Source organism: Podarcis cretensis (assembly GCF_951804945.1).
Source record: "Podarcis cretensis genome assembly, chromosome: 1".
NCBI lineage: Eukaryota > Metazoa > Chordata > Lepidosauria > Squamata > Lacertidae > Podarcis > Podarcis cretensis.
The window spans coordinates 48,023,727-48,045,668 of NC_137170.1; the positions used below are offsets into that span (position 1 = coordinate 48,023,727).

Here is a 21,942-nt window from a genome sequence, read left to right on the forward strand (position 1 = left end):
TGTTTAATTCTCTATATAACCATGTGTGAACATTACAGAAGCCACATCAAGTAACTCGCACTGTTTGCCTAAGGAACTCTTCTTTCCTTATAAAAGCTGCCACTGAAAGCATAATCTGGAGCATAAGCTACACAAATGGCTTCCCTAACAATTATGAACCCGTGTAAAGTAGCTCATAATGAATTTTGGCAATTTTAGTCATACTAGAAAAATCCTACAGTGGCAGATTTAAAGTTGCATAAAGCTATTTCTCACAAATGTATTCCCACACAGTTAGATGCAACATAATACATGTTCTTAGTGGTAATTACACCTCTAGTATGAATACACCTCAAGATGTCTCATGTTAAGACTCTGTTGCTAGAAGAGCAAACAACCATCTTGAGAATTCTCTTTTTTCCATTAAGCACAAATGCAATATGCCTAATTCTACACACTTTAGGGATTAATAATAAAAAAATTACGATTTTCAGTAATGATTTTTACAGGGTTTAAGGAGGTGAAAGTGTAAAGAGAGTGTTTTTTTTAGTATTACCAATACAGAGTTCATTTTTGTGTGCATCAAATGCTCACTAAATTATGATAGTTGAATACCACCCCACTTTACAGCTAAGTATTACTCAGTGTAGACCCACTGAAATTATTTAACATGACTAATTTAGGTCTATTAATTTCAACAGGTCCACTCAGAGTAAAAATTTAACTGAATACCACCCATAGTCAGGCCTGTGCAGTACATGTCTTGAGGCTCAAGGCATGAGTCTTGTTAGAATTTATAAACAAAAAAGCAGCCAGTCCCTCATGGGGGTCCCCAACCAACTTAGCCCTCCGAGGCACGGGGCAAGTTTACCTAGCTCCCACCCCACATTGGCTGCATGGGCCAGCCCGTAGTGTCAAGCTGATTGGTATCATGGATAAATCATTGGCCTACACACTAACACACTACACTACACACTAATTTTACAAGTCTGTCTGCTAGTTCCATTTAAAGAACCAGCACTATCCTGATGACATTGTCTATTATTTACCAGGAAATGTTAAGTAAGACCTTTTAACTGAGTCTTGCCTCATGGGAACAAATAAATGTGAAATAGGTATCGTGTATTTTCTACTCCAAGTACTTTCTACTCCATAAAGGTTCAAAACAAGCACGATGGCTGTGGAATATCAAATGCCTTCCTGAAGTTACCCAGTTTAGTTCCTCTCATTGAGAAAACTTCTAAGTGGGTTCAACTTCCTTGAATTCTAACTTTACAAAATATTCCTGTCACAAAACAAGGGCCTTGTGCCAACATTTGGTTTAGTGAACATAAAACTTTGCTTTGTTTCAGTCCTCTAAATTGTTTAAAGACAACCTGAGACAAAATAGGTTTGTAAATCTATGGGTGTGGTCCAGTCATAAAGTCAGAGGTCTTAAAGATGGTGATGCAGACAAACAAACCCGACTGTTATGGTATGTATATATGTTTATATGTTTTGCTTTACTCTGCAATTTAATTCCATAACATTTGTTATACTTTCATTCTGCTTAAAAATCTGATCCAAAGAATTCAAAGTATCTTTCCAGTCCTGTACCAGCACATTTATTTTTTCCTAAAACATCCTTCCTTTGGCATCCAGTAGCACATGGCATTCCTAAGTTTTCTTTATGAGCATCAAAATTACAGCAATTCTTTAGAATCAGGTGTAGACTTTTAAAACAGATATAAATTTTAATTATTGTTTTTAATCTTTTAAGAGGAATTTGAGATATTTATCCTTTGGTATTTGAGTCTTGATTAAGTAATTTATTCTGCTTGGATTTGAAGCAGAAATCCTTGTGATCAATCAACCTGAATCAAAGATTTAAAACTGTGAATGGCTTGAGAGCACGTATCACATGTAAATGATTGAATAATTAGATTTGGATCATCCTATTGGTAATGTCCTCAGAAGTTATGCTAATAAGAATAGGAAAGACTTAGCCAGTTTTTTTGGGGGGGGGAGGTGTTGCATAAAATTTGAACTTACCTACCTCACAGCTCTCGAAAGCTTTCAGATTCAGAAGTAGGCAGACAGATGGATCATTTAATGCAACTTAATGAAACATTGAAAGATTTGACAAACTTAAATGAAAGAGCTAGTTTTTAATGTCAGTTTGTTAGCATTTTAGCTGACTCAAAGTCATTCACTGGCCTACTCATTTTGACGATAATGGGTTGGGGGAGAGAGATATGAACAGTGCAGTGTACACATGCGCAATCCAAAAAGATCACAAATGCATGCCGTAACAGCTCGAAAATATTGGTTGGTTGGTTGGAAGAGGAAGGGAAGGCAAAACAAAGCAATTCTGCAACACCATTGGGAGTGGGAAGCAGTGATCAGCTGCATGCATGTTAGATACAGTGGAACACGGATACCATACCTTAGGGGTGAGCCGATGAGCAATGAAGGAGGGGTAGGGTTACTCCCTGCATTGTGACGGCGCCGTACTGCCTGACGCCTAAATGTGCTGCGCTCACGACGAACTGTGACCACCTCCTCACTGGCTTGTGCTGCTGCATCAAGACAGACCAAGTCAAATTGGAGCCCAGTCCAGTTATGTACAGAGCATCTCATGCTTTCCCCCACAAATTAACTTCCTGGCAGCAGAAGGAGCAATTGTTCGGATTGTAGAGTTTGCTCACATAGAGTTTAAGTGTGGAATTATCATTTAAAAACAAAACAAAACCCACCAACGTTGTTTTATGTCTGCCTTTTAAAATATAGCTTTATTTTAAATTAATTTAAAATGCAAAAACAATCTATACTTATATATTAAATTGAACCCATGAACTTCTAATATGCACAATATGCTTTTCTGTATTAGAAAGTTAACGACTCTGAAGGAAGGTGGAAAAAAACAACCTTAAATCCACCTTGGATTTAGGAACTAAATTTAATTATTCTTTGGACCTCGGCCTTAAGTCTTTTTGAGCACATACAAAAAGTCAAAAGAAAAATCAATTTTACAGTTGTCCCTTAGCCTCCAAGAAAATAAAATTCTGTAGTGCAAAAAGCATGTGTGCTGCATTAGCAAGATTTTACAGCATGGAGCACAAACACTCACTCCATTTAGTTCCAAAACAATATGCTTGAATTGTTTTAGCAACCAATTACAAACATACTTGATCTGGAAATGTATAAATTATAAAATGGATAATTTTTGATCAACGATCTGAATTGTGTCTTTTCTTTTGATGATTTAACTCAATCCATCCTGGTTCCAATATGCTCAAGCATGACACATAAGCTCCAAGGGTCAGAGATTCCCTTCTGTTAAATCCTCCTGAATTTGTTTTGCAGGGAGATCAATCCAGCCTCCTTCCAATGGTGGGATGGATGACAGAAAATAAACTGAGCTTGAATCCTGGCAAGACAAAGGCACTGTGGTTGAGTGGTTCCCATGTCCAAGGAATCAGTCAATTGCCTTCCCTGGATGGAGTTGCACTCCACTGAAAGGAACAAGTATATAGTCTAGGGTTGCTTCTCAATCCAGCTTTGCCACTGGAGGCCCAGGCAGCCTCTGCAGCTAGAAGAGCCTTTTACCATTGGTACAACAGGTATGGATGTTCCTGAATCTGGTAGAGCTTGACCCCAGTAGTTCAGCAATTAGTGACTTCAAGTTTGGATTGCTGCGATGTATTCTATGTGGGGTTTCCCTTGTGATTGATCCAGAAATTCAGAATGCAGCAGCACGGTTGGTGACATGAGTGTGACCCTGCCAGCATATAACACCTCTCCTCAGAGACTTGCATAGGTTACAGATTTGCTACTGGGTCAAGTTCAAGGTGTTACTTTTAGCATATAAAGCTGTTAGCAGCTCAGGACCAGTTTATTTGCAAGATTGCCTTACCCCATATATGCCCACTCAATCACTTCAGTCTGTAGAACTGACACTGTTACAGGTGCCACTTAATATTCATTCCACACTTGTAAGAAACAGATATTTTAGTGCAGTGGCACTGAAATCTCTGTCTAGTGACATCAAGCAGGCAACTTCACTATACTCTTTTCAAAGCCTGCTAAAAACATGTTTGTTTAGGCAAGCCTATCCAGATCTGTAGATGCTGACGTGTTTTGATTTTAGTTTACTGTTGATTTTAATTACATATTTGATATTCTTTAAATGCCTGTTTTTAACTTCGTATTATTGACAATGTTAAACATTCATAAATAAAACCTCTAAGTGGTTTGCAAAAAATCAAGTAAGCAGGCAGTTTACAAAGTTTGTTATCTACTGTTCTATAAACTGACATTTAACCATAACATTACATTAAAAACGGCAAATGAATATCAAAGCATTATGCAAGCAGGAACACACCCAATCCCATTTAACCATACATCACTCTTTTAAAAGAAGCCCATTTTTCTGCATTAAAGCCTGTGGCAAATCAGAGTCTAGGGCAGGGGGTAGGGAAGAGTGCAAAAACAGGACTAGTTCAACTGGTGCTAAATCACGGTTTAACATTGTCTGAAGACACCATCAAGTTCTGCTGCAATCCTATTAATGAGTTCAGTCACCACTCAGTGCTGGAGAGCAGAATCCTCTCTTGTAGCTCATCAGCTTTGAATGGGACTTTATCTGATCAATTCATTAAGCACAGAACTTTTCAAGCACTGCCTATATAAAAGTGAAGCACAGATTTACTGTTAGATCAAGATACAATTCATGTAAAGGCCTGTTGCTATATTACCTAGCTGTGCCACTGCTTGGACAAAAAAGGAAAATCTACCAGTCATCCAAAGGGATGCAGTGTCATTGTCAGAATAGTGTTGAAGCTTCTCCTAGTTAGGTTGTGCATGTTCACTCTCCCACCTACTTCCACACAACACAGCAAGCTTTCCACATAATTTTCAGAGGAGGAAGTGTATGCACTGTTTTACAAAACAATTGCTTGGTCCTTACATGCCCCCTCCCCGCAAAATAAAATCATAGCTCACATGTGTCTCCATTGACTGACCTGCAAAAATCATGGATTTGGTGCTTTCGAGATCAACTGTGAAGCAAAAACATTGATTCCCTCCCACCCAAGGGATCTCTTCAAAACCACCATCAAATCATAGGTCATAACAGATGTCTTCTATGATTTGTTGGTGCATTTGTTGTCATCTAATGTAAAATATTCATGAAGATCTGTGCCTTAAATCCTTGTTGCAGTGGTGCTGTCATCTAGAATATTTACTGAGTGTCTACCAGTGTAAGTTCTTTTAATATCTTTGGGGGGACCCCACGTAAAATCATGCAAATTCAAGAGGATACATTTTAGTTCTAATGGAGCTCTATTTTACCCAGACCCCAGGAAAAGGCAGAGTGTGTCTCTGTCTGTCTCCTGGGGGCAGCCAGAAAGGAAGATACTGAGTGTGCCCATGGCCATCTCTCAAAATTGCATGTGCATCTATAGGCCCAGAAAATTTGTGATCCCCTGCAATATTTGTTTTAGCTAATGCTATAATATAATAACTAAACCCTGGTTCTCTGTAACTATATAAAAAACCCAGATTTCTCTTCAGTTATAATTCTTAAATTCAAGCAAAATTTCTTGTATCTTTCTCCCACAGATAGAAGAAACTTCCAATTACTCAGTTTTAAGGGAAAGCAACAGGATTTTAAAAACCATGACAGAACTTAAACACTAATGTGTTTTTACAAAAGCTCCAACTAATGGAGGATAAATAGCCAAATTAAGTATATAAGGAATTTCACTTCAAGATGTAAAAAATGTTTTAAAAAAAATATTGACAGAGACAACATAGGAACATGATGTACTACACAAAGCAGGAATGGGGTATTTGTAAGTCTCTCAGATGATGTTGGATGCCAGTCTCACCAGCCCCAGCCGGTACGGCAAGTGATAAGAGATGACAAGGATTATAGTTCAACAACATCTGGAAGATCATAGATTTCCCACACCTGGCATAAAATAGTCTGTATAGGAAGCTGCAAAATAGCATTTTTAATATACCTTTAGGTCAATTCTGTTGGTGTTTTCCTCCTCAAGGATGGAATGAACCAGACTAGTTTTAATTCTGCATGATCTTGTTGTATCTTGCATACAAGATACATTCCTTAGATGGAAAACAACAAAGAATTGTGGAATTCTGTACACGACTCCTTAGTGCCAAAGCATGTTTTTGTGGCGGAGCAATATACAAACAACATATTCTTGCCCCTCTGTATTATGGAGCCATTATTTCTAAGCATTCCCACTGTACCTGCACAGAACCTTATATGCATTACTGATCAAGCTGTTCTTTGATACAAATCATAATGAATCCAAGATGGCTATGGAACATTAAGGAAGGAATTACAAGTTCAAACAGTCATTTTAATTATAAGTATTGGCATATTTTCCAGGCAGATACTTAACACATCAACTTGACAAAGCAAATGCCCAGTTAAAAGCTTTGTAGAGAAGCAGTGACAATCTTGCAGCTTCTTATATATTTATTATCAGTACACTCAAGGCCTCATATCTATTAGCACAAATGTGTGTTTCAGTAACTCTCTTCCAGGATCAGTGCTATCTTCTATAGCCTTTGTCCTAGAAAACTTCTCAAAGTTCTAGATAACAGCGGCTTACAGTTTCCACTTAGATTCTGTACCAAAGCAAAGTATGAGAGATCATTACATCTGCCAGAGAAAAGGATGTAGTGGTTGTTAACAGAGATCCTCTCTAGCCTTCCCATTTAATCTGCTTGTGCACTGCTTTGTTCAGAATCACACTGCAAAATTGTAAGTCTCTGTAAAGTCCTTCTGTCCCTTGAACATGAAAGCACCCTCTATTCTTCTACATGAACTTTAGGCAGAAAACCATCAAAAGAAGTAGCATGTTCAAGGGAAGGTATACATCAAAGTAGCTGACCTCTACATAACAAAAAAGCCAGGTATGTTGGAACAGGATTCACAATTTATGGAAAAGATGAAGCACATGAATGTGGCATTAGGAAAGCAAGTTGTAAACAGTCTAATTCCAGACAGTGAGGCTAGAAAAAAAATGAACACTGAAATATGAGGATTACCTTTGCTCTGTTTAAAGTACGGACATCTATGCAGGGTCACTGAAAGAATAAGTACAGCCCTGGGCAGAGCTCTCATTAAGTCACAAACTGATTTCTATAAACCAGTGGCACCAATAGATGAGATTCCAATAAGGATGCATAACCATTAAGGACATAGATTCAGGTAGGTAGCCATGTTGGTCTGACGAAGACAAAATATATAAAAAAATTGTCCAGTAGCACCTTAGAGACCAAGTAAGTTTGTTCTTGGTATAAGCTTTCGTGTGCATAAACATGCATAGTTAACACGGAGGGGAGACCTGCTGGAGATCAGGCACTGATGCTGACTTTGAGGAAGTGCTGGCCCCCCAAAAAAGTTATGTGCATGGAAATACAAAACAGCCTGACTTGCGTGTGACTGCAAACGAAACCAGTGCTTAGCACAAGCTCTGACGGAGTTCATGGCCAGTTCACTGCTGCCAGCTTGTTTTGCTGCTGCGCTGTGCTAAGCTGGGCTCATGGTTTAACTCTCTCCAGACTAACTGTGAACTGTAACCGAGGTTTGTTCTTTGTTTATAGCTTGTGGTTTGGGCTGGCAAAACTGAAACACAAGCCTGGGTTCAAATTACACGCTAAGTCAAGCTTAGCATGGCAACAGCAGCAAAATGACCAGGGGTACAGGAATAATCCTTGGTATCCTTTCAAGCAGGGGTCTGCAACCTTTAAGACAAAAAGAGCCACTTGGACCAGTTTCCGAAGGAAAAAAAACTGGGGGCCGCAAAACCATTGCATGCGCGCCGTTGCCCTCCGATCTGAAAGTGGGCGGGAAGGTGACGTCGGGATGGTGCGTGACTAATGCACGCACTGCCCCCATGCGACGTCACAGCCAGTACAGCGCCCGCCACAGTGGGGAGTGTCAGGGCACACAATGCGCCTCCTCCCCTCGCTAGTATCCACCCCGGAGCCGCGGCAAAGGTGTAAAAGAGCCACATGCGGCTCCGGAGCCGCGGGTTGCAGACCCCTGCTTTCAAGGCACAAGTGAAGAGAAGCAGAAGCAGAAGCAGAAGCAGAAGCAGAAGCAGAAGCAGAAGCAGCAGAAGCAGAAAGAATTTAAAGCAAGTTTGGCAAAGAGGAAAGCTTAGGAGCCAAAACTTCTTTTCTATGACCCTCAAGATTATACTTCCAACACCCAACGTCTTGCAAGGTTTTTGTCTCCAGCCAACCAGACAACAGAAGTGCACAAAGCAATAATTTCATCTCACATCTTGACAAAGAATTCCCATGTTAACTGACAACAATATTTTCTAGTTTGCTTTTAGCAGCTATTAGTGGTAGGGTGGTGTATCCAATGTTCATCCAAGTAACCATTATTGATAATCAATATGCCGCTTGATATGTCCATATGAGGATGCATAAATTAATAATTTGTTAATTTACTTCCACAACTAGAATTAACAATGATATCCAATTGATTTCAAAAGGATGTAGGTACACCACAAAGTATATCTGCAGTCTTGATTCTATCTTGTCCAATTATGAGACTCATCTTTCACAGATTCATAGCGAAGGTCTGACACCATTCCGAAGTTTTAAAACAGGCAATGAAATAGTTCCTCTCTGCTGCATGTAATGCCACTATCTGTAAACTACTCTTCTGTGCCAAGTTAAGTATGTTTAACTGTCAAGAATAAGTACGATGTAAATCCCAATCATTAGTCAGTTATTACCCCTTGTAGGTCAGGAGAGGACGACTTGTGGCCCTAATTTCAAAAGCCTTCTGCAAGCTATCAGGTCAGAACTCTGACAAGACCAATCCATTCCTGCCCCAGCCACTTTCTGGGTAGTCACTTTTACCTCTGGCCCCACTCACTTTCACCAAGTGGCCTCCAACAAATTACTCCAGAGAATATGTGGCGCTTCACAGGAAAATAAGGTTGCCTAGGTGTTTACAATGAATATCCCCACTTTGTTTCTAGGTCATTGCATCACATTTGCCTGACACAGACATAAAACCACCCAAGTTCTTAACCATGAGTGGGGGCACCCTATGGGCTCCTGCATAACTTGCACACTTCCTTTCTTTTCTCTTTTGGAGCTAAAGCTGGTTAGTACCACCTCTGTATCACAGTTAGCTCAGATCAGAGTTTTCAAGCCCATGTCTAATCATGATTAAAAGGGAAGGAGTACACGAGACAGAGATATTCTAACTGTGGTTAGATTAAGCAGTGTGCCGATCACAGAAGTGAAGGTTGAACACTTGCTAATCCAAATTCAAGTTAATCTCTTGCTGGCATTAGATGGGAAGCAATGAATAACCTGCCACAAAGGCATAATAAAGGCAAGAATGCAATCTTAGATGAAAATTAAGCATGCTTGCATCACTGATTCTCACAATGCAATTTTATGCTTATTTTTCATAAACTGTTACAGTTGTTCCATAAGATAAAATAAATTATTCTGCCCAATATGCTGCATTCAGGCTTAACTTTAAACACACTCCTACAAAATACCAAACATCTGCTATTTGGTAAATTAAGCAAAAAGTGAACAGTTCAACAAAAGCATTCATACAGTTACATTTATACATACCCATGTCTTGCAGGAACAGAATTGAAACAACCAAACAAAAGCCCATGGGATTATTATTAAGCTCACAGGAGATTCCCATGGGCAAGAAGCAGTTTTATAAATCAGCATCTGCATATGTGGACTGCTGCCATTTGTGTGGCTGTTGCTCAAACAGGAACACACTTGATTATGTAAGCTGGCATCTTTAGGTACAATCCTTATGTGAAGGCGCATGTTCATACGCAGGATGACATTATGTGAGTGTCTCCCATAAGCTCCTGATATACATTTGAAGGGTTGCAAGAAAGAGCAAAACAGCCCCTATGCCTACGGACCAGTCCTCTAAGACTGAGACTCCCAAGTATTAAGTTATTTTTTTCAACGTCTATAATAACAATAAAAAGTAAAAGAAAACTTGAGTGGCAAAATCTGAGCCATCGCTTAGCCCAGGACTAGCAAAGACTAAACAAAGGAAAGATATAGCTCACGGCATACTTTAAAGATGAAAAAGCACGGAAGATAAAAGTTTTTCTCGACTCCAGAACATGTGAGTACAAAGAGCTGATCTCAGTGCCTTCAATGAATGTAAATCCACTTTTGTGTGCACCTTCTTTAGGCCTACTTTAGTATAAGAACTACTCCAATAGGCAATTCAGAAGGTGAAAACAAGCTCAGTTTTACATTTAGTAAACATAAAATAAAAGTGGGAGTTACATCCAACAGTTTGATGGTGATATTAATCCTAGTGCAAATAAGTGCTGTTCTGGATATGAAGACAAAGCTACACCAAGGCCTAATTATATGGTACACACAGATCGGCCACTCTAATAAGGTGTGAAGCCAAATTTTACAGGGAAGGTGATCAGATATATATATAAAATACCACAATTGTAACTGTATTGCATACTGATTTGTTACTGGATGAGGACTGCAAGTACTTTCAACATTAGGCTATTTTGTTAACAGTAACTAAATTATTTCAGGGAAAGCAAAATTATGGCAAGTAATTATGCTAGTTAAACCATCCTAGAAGGTTGCACATACACATTTTCTTCAAAAGGTATCATCCTTTGAAATAATGATCGGTTGAGACAACCACGCAACTACTTACAAAAGCGAAAGAACTCTAAATAATACTGACAGGAAGCGATGTTGTAGTATTTCACAACAGAAAATGATCCAAAAGGCTCCATATAAGGCATTAGCTTCATAAACAGAAAGCTGGAGTTCATTACAATGGAAATGGTGCTATTAAGAAAACAATTGCAATGACTAGCAGTGTTACATCCAGGACTCCGATTACTTACCAACACTTCCCTGCTCCTGCTCCTCCCCTTCAGCAAAAATAGTCTGGTTTGGTAAACTATTCCTAGAACGAGTGACTGATTCTAGTTGTGAAGCCCTTCCCAACAGAGATAGCTCATCAAGCACCTCTCCCTCTTTGGCATCCAAATCAGATTTAGAAGTTGTTAGTTGTTTTATGGTATCTGGCATCATTAGATTTGGATCGTTCAAGCAGGCTACAGTACTGCTATCCAAGCTTAATACCCTGGTACGACTCTTGGCACTGTTTGCGCTGGAAGTCCGTCGTGTTGAGTGCTTTTTGCCATTTGCCTCAGAGGCCAGGTGGATTTTGTAAGTGTACTCCAAGTCTGTGCCCCTGTCTTTTGCAATATATTTGGTCTTTAGGGCATTGTACTTTCCCTCAGGAGACTGGCACGAATGGGAGGTGGTGCTAGACGAGCTATCACTGCTGAACTGGTGGGCTGACTGCATGCTTGAGGTCCTGCTCAAGTCACTCTGATCACTTGAGTCCTCGTCATGACAAAAAACTGCACTGTGGGGTTTGGTACCAGAGACACCTCGGAAGGAAATATACTCCTTGTGTCGACTTGTGTCAAAACTACTAGCCCGTTTTTTCCCTGTCCTTCGCCTGCTGGACTTGTGAGCTGAAGCTGTTCGGTGAATTAAGCTACACGATTTGGGCCGTACATCCCCATCCTTTTGCTTTCCTACCATCTCCTTACAAGTTCTTGCGTCAACCGCAGAAGATTTCTCTTTCTGCTCATCTCTTTTCTCAACCGTTTTCCCAGGAGGCTGGTCTGCTTGTGTCGTCAGTTCATTTGCGTGAGGATTCTTATTTGCTTCTTCTGAAGCAGAGGTACTAAGAGCCCTCTGATTGTGTACCTCCTCTGATGCGTTCAAACTGCCTTGCTCTTGAATGTTACTGCCAACGCTCATCTCTACTGCAGTTCTTTCGCTACTAGTCCTTTTGTCAGTAGCAAAACTACAATCATCAGAATCAACAGAGCAGTCCTTTTTCTTGCTGCTTTTCTTCTCCTCTTTAGGTGACTCCTCATGCTCCGACAACACACTTTCTATGTGAGTGGAGCTCGTCTGCTCACTTTTGTAGCTGCTGACAGTACTGATAGTATCACGATCAGTGCCACTGCAATAGCTCTCCGTTGAGCCACTACTTCGAGTACTGAGGCTTCTTAGACTATCTATACTTTTGTCCGCTTGTAATGATTTGCTCTTGCAGCTTCTGGCCAGCAGCTGTGGGCTGCTACATTTCAGAATATCATCCAGTTGAAAGACTCCAGAAATGCAGGAGTTCTCAGCTAAGGATTCTTTGGATCCAGATCGAGGCTTGGAAGCTTCTAATTCACTGACAGGATCCAGGCCTCGCCTTTGCTGATAGAGGGGAAAGTCGTTCAGTGAAACATCTGGAAAAGCAACAGCTGAACTAGAAGTCCTGGGCACCCCTCGAGGCCTATGGTCTTTCCTATAGGAGTGTGAATGCAAAGGCACAAGAGAAGCCATTTCAGTGTCACATGCATTGGACATAGATTGATCTACATGGTGGTTGTTAGGGAGGCACACTTTGTCAGTGCTATCCCGTGGCAACTCCTGTGCAGATGATAATGATGGTTGAATGGACACAAAGGAATCAATGGAGACCAGATGGAATGCCTTCCGATCAGCTGCCAAATCTGTTTTAAAAATAAATAAAAAAGAAAGTTGTATAGGCATGTTTGCAAATTAAGCTAGTTGATTTATGTTTAATAGCTTAAGTTCGGGCAAAGAAAGCAATCAATTTGATTATATTTTTGTAAATTCCTACATGAAACAATTGCTGTTTGCTTGTTCAAATTGTTAACATTTTTAAAATATATTCCCTTTTAATCTAACATGTACACATAGCATTTACTCTGGTGTCCACTATTAAATTACACAGAGACAGGATCACTTTTTGTAAGTTTCCACTACATAAGCAAATCTTATTTGAGAAACGATTAGAGCCCATCAATGCAGTGCAATGAACAATGGTAACTAAGGTGACTGTTCTATTAAATTAAGAGTAGTGTAGGCGATAAGTCTTTCTCGCGCATTATATTCAGGGTACAACTCTGTCTGGGGTTCTTGCGCACTTTCTCACTTATTGTGGAGGAACTTATTGTGGACTGCACCCACTTGAATGTGGTTATCTTCCAAACTACCTGTGCAAATAAATAAGGTACAACTCAGTTCATTTGTTATATTCTCCTTACAATTCACAATATGCCACATCCAAGATTAACATAAGGTGGAGTGTTCTCCCTTGAATGTAATGCCAGAACAGACATAGTGAATGTTGTTGTGCATGCTACTTTAAGTGAATATATCAAGTCCATTTTATTTTTGAGGGATTTTTTTCTAATACAGAAAATGCATTAGACAATGAAATCAAATAGTGGTTTGGCTGCAAGTTCATCTTTTAGGGGCCTTCTTTTCCACACAATTCTAGTAGTGTTGATTGCAATCAACTCTTTTATTTGGCATGAATGATAAATTAGTTCAGTCTACATTTTAAATCAAGCCAACCATATTCACTTCAGTCTGGCTCCAGGCCTAGGTATGGTAGTGAAACAGTCTTGATCACCCTGACCCATGACCTTTATCAGAAGAAAGGCAGGGAGAGCATTACCCTCTTGATTCTCTTGATATCTCTATATACTCCGCTGAGTATAGGGGGTGCTGAGGTCTAAACCACTGAGCCACTTGGGCTTGCTGATCATAAGCTCAACAGTTCAAATCCGCCCAATGGTGTGAGCTCCCATTGCTTTGTCTCAGCTCCTGCCAACCTACCAGTTGAAAAGCATACCAGGGCAAGCAGATAAACAGGTACCACTGCAGTGTGCTCTGGCTCTTGTCACGGTGTTCTGTGCGCCAGAAGCAGTTTAGTCATGCTGGCCACATGACCCGGAAAAGCTGTTTTTAGATGAAAACTGGCTCCCTCAGCCTGAAAGCGGAGATGAGCGCCACAGTAGAATTTGACTGGACTTAACTGTCCAGGGATCCTTTACTATTACCATTGTTGAGTATGCTACCTTCCTTGAATAACTTTGGGGATTGGGGCACTGTTTTACAATAATTTCACTTCTATCTGTAGGGCAGGTGACAGAGATAGCGTTGAGGAACTACTACTCAGACCCATGGTATTTCAGGGGTCCATCTTGCCCCATTCTGTTCAATATCTATATGAAACCACTGGGAGCTGTCATTGGAATACCATGCCTTCGGTATGGAAGATACCCAGCTGTCTTTCCATGCCATCTGAATCAGGAGGGGTTGTTCACGTGCTGAATCAGAGTTTGGAAAAAGTGATGTGCTCGATAACGGTCAATGAACTAAAGGGGATCCAGTGAATCAGTTTCAGGAACCAGCTTTAGATGGGGTAACCCTCTTCCTGAGAGGTATGCAATCTGGGGACATTCCAGCTGCTGGTGGAAACACAGGTGATCTGTGGCAAAGTGAACTTATGCCCAGCTAAGGGTGTCTCGTCAGCTATAGCCATTGAACCTCTGTGATTCATGCTGATAACTTCCCAGAAATTTTTATGCTATCACCCAAAGGTCGGGATAAATAATCAGTGTTTCCCAAACTTGAGTCTCCAATTGTGTTTGAACTACAATTCCCGTCATCCCTGACCACTGGTCCTGATAGGAGATGTAGTCCAAAAGCAGCTGGAGACCCAAGTTTGGGAAACACTGCTATACATCTTATTAATAACAATAGGAAGAAGAATCATTTGTGCACCTACCTAGCGCGTACAGAACATGTGGGAGAAAAATGTGAATCAAAATACAGCTATCAATCATATTATGCACCTCCAAATTTAGAGATGCTGCTTTGGTTCAAAAAAGATATTTAACACAAAAATGCATGCATTTTTTTTCCTGGGGAGCCAGGAAAGCATCCAAAATGCTTTATCTTAGAGGAAGAATGCATATAAAATGTGCAATTCAAATGCAAAATGTCTGTGCATTATTTTAAAAATCTGTAGAAAACAAAAACAAACCTGGACAGACTTATGACTTAGTGCATGCAAAGCTAACTTAGCATGGAAATAAGTCTGATTTGTCAATTCCAGCAATTCTTCACTGTTAAAAGTAACATGCATCACATTGATAGAAAGCTTAAATAATGGAAGCATTAAAGCGGTGCAAGGTAGAGATCATGAAATAAATATTATTTCATGGATCTTGGATACAAATTAGGAAAGGGAGAACAAAATGCTTGGGGCCAGATCAAGAGGCAAAGCATTGCATTTACATAAATATATAAACAAGCCCACAGATAATACCCTCCCTGCCATCAAATTAGCACATTTTTCCTGACTGTTTTCAATCTCTTCTATGTGCTTATAGGAAGCTTTGTCCAGTGACAGAACTAAACTGTTGATATATGTATTAAGAAGCATTTATCTAGATAATAAGTAGTGGCTTTCATCACATACAATTAATCTAAGAACAGTTGTCTATGTCTTTGGTCATGATGTGCATTCTGGTAAGTGAATATGTGGACTGGACTTTACAATGTCTGTTCCGAGATCAACATACACTCAGTTCAGCAATTCCCACTGTTGGGGGAGGGGGGAGAAAACAGAAATGTGTATGTGTGTAAAAATATATTTAAAAAGGAAAAATAAGTAATGAGTTGACTTTCTGGTGAAGTCTTGTGTCACAACGGAAAGAATTATGCACATCCAATCATTAATGTTGTATGAATGTCATGTTAAGTATATAAGCTTACCGAGCAAAAAAAAGTGCTGCAAACTGGAAGCCTGTGAAAATGCCATATGGTCATGTGGGAAGATCTCTTCATTAATTCTGTTCCAGATAAACTTTAAAGAAACTCATCAGTGTTTCATTTTAACTCACTGCAAACCTATGTCTATGAAGACTCATATTCTATGCATATGAATCCACGGAGGAAAACACAGTAAAGTGCATCCTTCACACTTTGCCAGAAAAATAGAATAGGCGTTAGAAAACTTTTAAAGGGTGCTAATTTATTAGAAGGGGTTCACACCATCAATTTGCTTATGGAACGGATTTATGACGCATGCTTAAACCTATCAATTGGTCACAGCACAATATGCAGCTAAACTAATAACACCATGCAAAACTTTAATTTCTAGACAGTGTAGATCTTGACCTAAATAGCATCTCAATGAGCTTAATATACGACAGCTTGCATAACAACATAATATGCCTTACCTTGCTCCTCGCTCCCTTCTTTACAGAGACTAGAACTTTGGCCAAGACTCAGACTGATATCATCAGACGTCTTTGCAGTGTCTGTATCACCTGCACATCAACAGAAATAGTGTGTTAGTTTACAAAGCTGTATCCTGCAAACCTAAGAAGAGAATGCGTCTTTGAGGGGCATTATTTCTAGCTGGGATACTTAAGTACTGCACGTGGTGTTATTTAAGTAAGTTACAACATTCCATCCTGCCAAAGTACCAAATGAGCACAAAAAAGGTAAAGGACCCCTGGACAGTTAAGTCCAGTCAAAGGCGACTAAGGGGTTGCAGTGCTCCCTCACTTTCAGGCTGAGGGAGCTGGCGTTTGTCCATAGACAGCTTTCCAGGTCATTTGGCCAGCACAACTAAACCGATTCGGGCGCAACAGAGCACTGTGACAGAAGCCAGAGTGCATGGAAACACTGTTTACCTTCCTGCTGCAGCAGTACCTGTTTATCTACTTGCACTGGCATGCTTTTGAACTGCTAGGTTGGCAGGAGCTGGGACAAAGCAATGGGAGCTCACCCCATCATGGGGATTTGAACCGCTGACATTCTGATCAGCAAGCCTGAGAGTCTCAGTGGTTTAGGCCACAGCACCACCCGTGTTCCCCCATGTACCAAAATGACGACAATAGCATTGGTACTCATTCCTCTTGTACTAGTGCAACACTGCATTTTACAGCTCATGAAGCTATGCACATGTTTAAGTGAGAATCACCAGAGAACTTTTGTTATTGGGTGGCATATAAAGGCTGTACAGAAAATAAAACAAATAATGCTGTGCAGTGAGGCTGCTACTATGTTGCCCAGTCACCATCTTGTCCACTATTCCAGTATCAGACCCTTTCTGATGCCAACAGCGCTATCTACAAAAAACAGTATACACCCACCATACCCAATCAAGAGACGTAAGCCCTCTTTTAACAGCAGCTCTCATGAAAATGACACATGATGAAGTGATGGACAACAAATACTAAAACCAAGGGAAATTTCATGATTTGAATTGAAACTGCAATTTTTGCCTTGCATCTCTTGCCTCTCCACAGAGCCATCCAATACTCAGAGTTTCTCTAGCCTGCCTTCTCACAGTTGGAAAGCAGAGCAGGAAGATTACCAGACACTTGTCAATTAGTATGCACAACACTGTGACACACAGAGAGATATGTTCAAAGCAGAGAAAAATCTTGCTAAAATGGCTAGGACAACAGGAGAGGGAACCTGGACCATGAGTTAGAAGCAGCTATCTACTTAGGCTGGCAGAAGCACCAATATGTCACAGAATAGGAAGTCTTTCCCAATCTAGAACCCAATGACAAGAAACACCATGGGTTGGCCTAGAGAACACATAACCAATGGTCTGCCACCAATCTCTGGCTGCTTATGGGTTCTATGATGCTGGGCAATATAGCCCAAGAGTATGGGCTGTGCATGATTTCAAGATATAGTGGCCAGGAAAGGGTGTGCCCATTGGAGGAAGCTAGGAGCCTTTTCCTACCAAAACCATTGGGTTATACAGCTCATATCAAATACAGAACAGTATGATCTAATCAAAATGGATAGAGATTGTTCTGATAAGCAATATTTACTCAAAACTGGGAGGTGAGAATTACTACAAAGCATAACATGAAAACACTGAAGTATTTAACAGTTAGTTATTTCGCCAAAGGCATGAACACTAGATAGGAAAGGTCATCAACCAGCTCACTTACTGTAAACTTAAATGTCACAGAACACACTTATGAAACATCCAGGAATTCATATATTCACTGACAAACAAATGCTAATTTTCTATTTTATAAAGTCATCTAATCCAAAATATTTTGGCAGAACAGAAAACTTCCATTTGATGTGCCAGATCATATACAAGCAGCAAGTTAGCATAATCTTGCAACCACTGACTACAGGAGAAAATGTGAAGTGGAGAAAAATATGGCTCCTGTCAATCTGTTTTATGGGTGGGTGCAGCCATTTTAAGTGAACAAGCTGCAATAGCATTCTATTATAACACTTTCTGCTAAGCCTTGGCGATCTTTACAGATAGTCCTACACTATGCATCACTTGCCCATGAACCAACTGTATGTTGATAAATTGAAAAGGCTACTTGATACCAGTTGTGCTTGAAGATGAATTTAATAACTAGGCCTTACCTTTAATGGTAGCTGCAGTTCCACGCCGAGATAAGCCAGATCCAATCTAAAATGAAGCAACAAAGTTTATTTACCTGCCTAAACAATTACGACTCGCAAAGACAAGTGAAATACCCAATTTCTCCCATGTATGCAGCAGGAGTATGGCACTTGCAAGAATAATAAAGAATAATAAAACTGAAGAGCTGCATCCCCTGGTGCTCCTTGTGCAGATCGCAGCCTCTTCGATCCAGCAGAGGCTTGTGCAGGTGGAATGAGGAGAGATGACTTTCACCAAGTCCCTCTGCAGTTTTCTGTCCCACCTCCCATGCTGTTCTAAAGGGTTCCCCAAACCTTTTGCAGCAGATCTGGGGAATTGGCAAAAATCACCTCCCTCCTTTTCTACTGATGGAAAGCCTTCACTAGATCCAAGTGGCTTGTCACTAGCTGCAACTCATAGTTGCTTGTTTTCTCTTTCTGAAAAAGCCACTATGTTGCTACTGATTCTTCAAGACTTCACAGAATACTTTTTTGTAAAGAGAAAAAAGCAAAGTAATTAATTTGGGATGATAGCAAGGAAACCCTGGCAATTAATGCCACAAAATAACTGCAATACATGAGGACACTTTAGTTTGCTGTTTTAGTGATAGGAGTTAAAACTAGATTCCTTTCCACAAACACACCTTCCCTGCCACTCACAAAAGCATTTGCGCCTCAGACAATAGCAATAATTAGGTGTGAAAGAACAAACAGGTTTAATCTCTTTCTATTCTCACAAATTCATCTTCACAAAGTTTTGTCAACATCTGAAGAATAGGAGTGTATTATGTGTTTCAAGGAGCCACAGCAGCTCAGGATTAAAAACAAAACATATAAAAGGCAGCGGCCAAAGAAACAACAACCCAACAACCTTAGTTCACTGTAGGAACAGCTTCAACATGCAACTTAGAAACATTTGAAATTATGCAATTTTTGATCCACACAATTTTGAAATAGCTAAGAATCTTCTAAAACCTGCAAAGCTGAAACCAACAAACTAATAAAGTATGTTTAAAAGACTAGCAAAATGAGATTCTCAGCTGTCCTCAGACAGAGAAGACGGAACTAAAAATAAAGGTAACATCATGTATTGGAGCATATTTCTGCTGAACTTAACTGGAACAACAACAGTATCCATTATAATGGTATATAAAAAGAAAGCAGTTGTTGCATGATTAATTCTTACCTGGTTATTTAGGTCTAGGCCAGCAAAGGAATTTCGTGAACTACAGCCTACAGGAGGAGTGGCTTCTCGTACAAACTCTGACATCTCGATCCCTCCACCAGGATCACTAAATATGAAATGTTTAAGAAATCTTGATTATTACAGTATTCTGGTTGTTCATGACAAATAAGTCAGAAGGCACATCTGGGGCAAGTCTCTAGACAGCTGATAATGAGTTCATCTACTAAGCATATAGAACAGGGTTGTGAAACCTTTGATACTCCAGATGCTGTAAGACAGCAACTCCAATTATCACTCCTATCACTGAATATGATGGCTGAGGCTAATAGTTAGGAGCACAACAACACCTTGAGGACTACAGATACAAAAACACCACTACTACAATCAAAGTTTGCAGCAAAGTTTCAAATATGGCTGCAGAGGTTTTGCTCAATTCCTTCCAACCGAAATAAACTTAGACAACAGTGCTTGTCTATATTTAGGATGTAAATCAGAATAACAGATTAGACCTTTCTAACAGAATGGATGGACTTGATGAACTACGTTCAAGGGGACAAACTTGCAGAAAATTGCAGTCAAACGTAACTATGCATGAGTGCTAGTTTGTGCATGAAGGGGTTAAGACTACAGAACTGGATTGCTAGACTCAGTTAGGTCACACCCCTCACCAGAACTACAACATGCTTTAAGCTGTTTAAGCCTTAGGTCATGACAGGGGGGTGGGGAGTATCCATCACATGGACTTAAGTTTCCTTACCTAGGTCCATTACTGTCCTTTCTTCTGGCAGAAGAGTTCCCTTGTTCTGTTTTTGCACCTCTATCCATACGCTCACTGGCATTCTTCTCCACAATCTCACCTTCATCAAGTGCCCTATGCAGACGGTAGTTTACCATCTTCAGAACAATGAATAGAGCGGCTATCACAGGGCAGTAGATTGCTACTATCACCATAGAAGAAGGAAGGGCCTTTCAAAAGAGACAAAAATAAATGAAGTCATTAAGGATACAAGCAAAAAAGTCACCTAACACAAGGATCTTGAAGTTTGTGTATGGCAATCGGCATATATCTTCTATAAATATCATTTTTATACTGCATTCTATGCAATGTTGTCCAAAACGGGTCTTATTGTTATACATATTAGGGTCATGAGGAAGAATCCTGAATCATATTCACATATTTAACCACACACAAGTTCATTAACGTTAGCAAGTAACGCTGAATTGAGTAAATGTATTCAACTGAAGGGACGCAGGTGGCGCTGTGGGTTAAAGCCTCAGCGCCTAGGGCTTGCCGATCGAAAGGTCGGCGGTTCGAATCCCTGCGGCGGGGTGCGCTCCCGCTGCTCGGTCCCAGCGCCTGCCAACCTAGCAGTTCGAAAGCACCTCCGGGTGCAAGTAGATAAATAGGGACCGCTTACCAGCGGGAAGGTAAACGGCGTTTCCGTGTGCGGCTCTGGCTCGCCAGAGCAGCGATGTCACGCTGGCCACGTGACCCGGAAGTGTCTCCGGACAGCGCTGGCCCCTGGCCTCTTAAGTGAGATGGGCGCACAACCCCAGAGTCTGTCAAGACTGGCCCGTACGGGCAGGGGTACCTTTACCTTTACCTTTTTATTCAACTGAAAAGACAGCCCTCTTTGGGTGGTAGGCTAAAAGTTAAGTAAACATGTGAGGGGGTTAGTGGGAATGAACATGCTAGTTCCACCTCCTATATCACTGTTCTCGACACTGTTTGTGAAGAGTGATTTTCTGAAGCAGGATGTCCTCCCTGTGTATTTTAAAATAGATACCTCTTATTCAAAGTGGCTGAAGAGCACATCTTTATTTGCAACAACACAGGGACAAAAGCGATGAGAGCTCTTGAAATTTTCAATAAGAGGATTAATGTTTCTTAGGTTTAGCTCTGGGCTGCAATATTTTTCTATATCACATCTTGCATTTATTATTATCACCATCATCAGTTTATTAATCATCTTCTGTACAATCATCCAACGTGATGTACAAGAAAAAAAGTAGCCAAAAAAAGTTTAAAAACCATTTAAATAAACCCAAGTCCCCATATATATTTAAAACAAAACAAAAAGAAAACAAGTTATCAACTGTTTCCAGAAAGAGCTGATAGCCAGCACCTGTTACTTCTCAACAGGAACTCTGTTCCAAAGTACATGGGCAGCCACACTAAAAGTCCTGCTGTGAGTTATTGTTGATCAGGCTTCTGAGATCTTTGAAACTTGCAGGAGAAACGTAGCCACAATAATCTACCGGACACATAAGGGATAAGATGGTCTTATCCAAGAGACTTTTTTAAAAAGCGCCCATTTCTACAATACACACGCAAAATAACATAAGTAACAGTGCCAGAAATAGTCTCACCTGAAGACTTAAATAGCTTCCTTTGGTCAAGGCAAATAGGGAAACACGAAACAAGGCTT

General features: G+C 40.3%; 1 protein-coding gene across 3 annotated transcripts in view; it reads right to left on the reverse strand.

The window, feature by feature from the left end:
• PCNX1 (pecanex 1) overlaps nucleotides 1–21,942 on the reverse strand; it is a 76,905-nt gene that overhangs the window by 43,747 nt on the left and 11,216 nt on the right. The window contains exons 2-7 of one of the 3 annotated variants that reach the window (XM_079989805.1): nucleotides 20,271–20,479; nucleotides 19,514–19,619; nucleotides 18,310–18,355; nucleotides 16,131–16,220; nucleotides 10,896–12,581; nucleotides 2,405–2,534 (exon numbers count right to left, since the gene is read on the reverse strand). In XM_079989805.1, coding sequence (XP_079845931.1) covers nucleotides 2,405–2,534; nucleotides 10,896–12,581; nucleotides 16,131–16,220; nucleotides 18,310–18,355; nucleotides 19,514–19,619; nucleotides 20,271–20,479 — 2,267 coding nt within the window. Of the gene's footprint in view, nucleotides 1–2,404; nucleotides 2,538–10,895; nucleotides 12,582–16,130; nucleotides 16,221–18,309; nucleotides 18,356–19,513; nucleotides 19,620–20,270; nucleotides 20,480–21,942 lie in introns of all 3 variants that reach the window. The other 2 variants (XM_079989804.1, XM_079989806.1) reach the window with 2 other exon arrangements.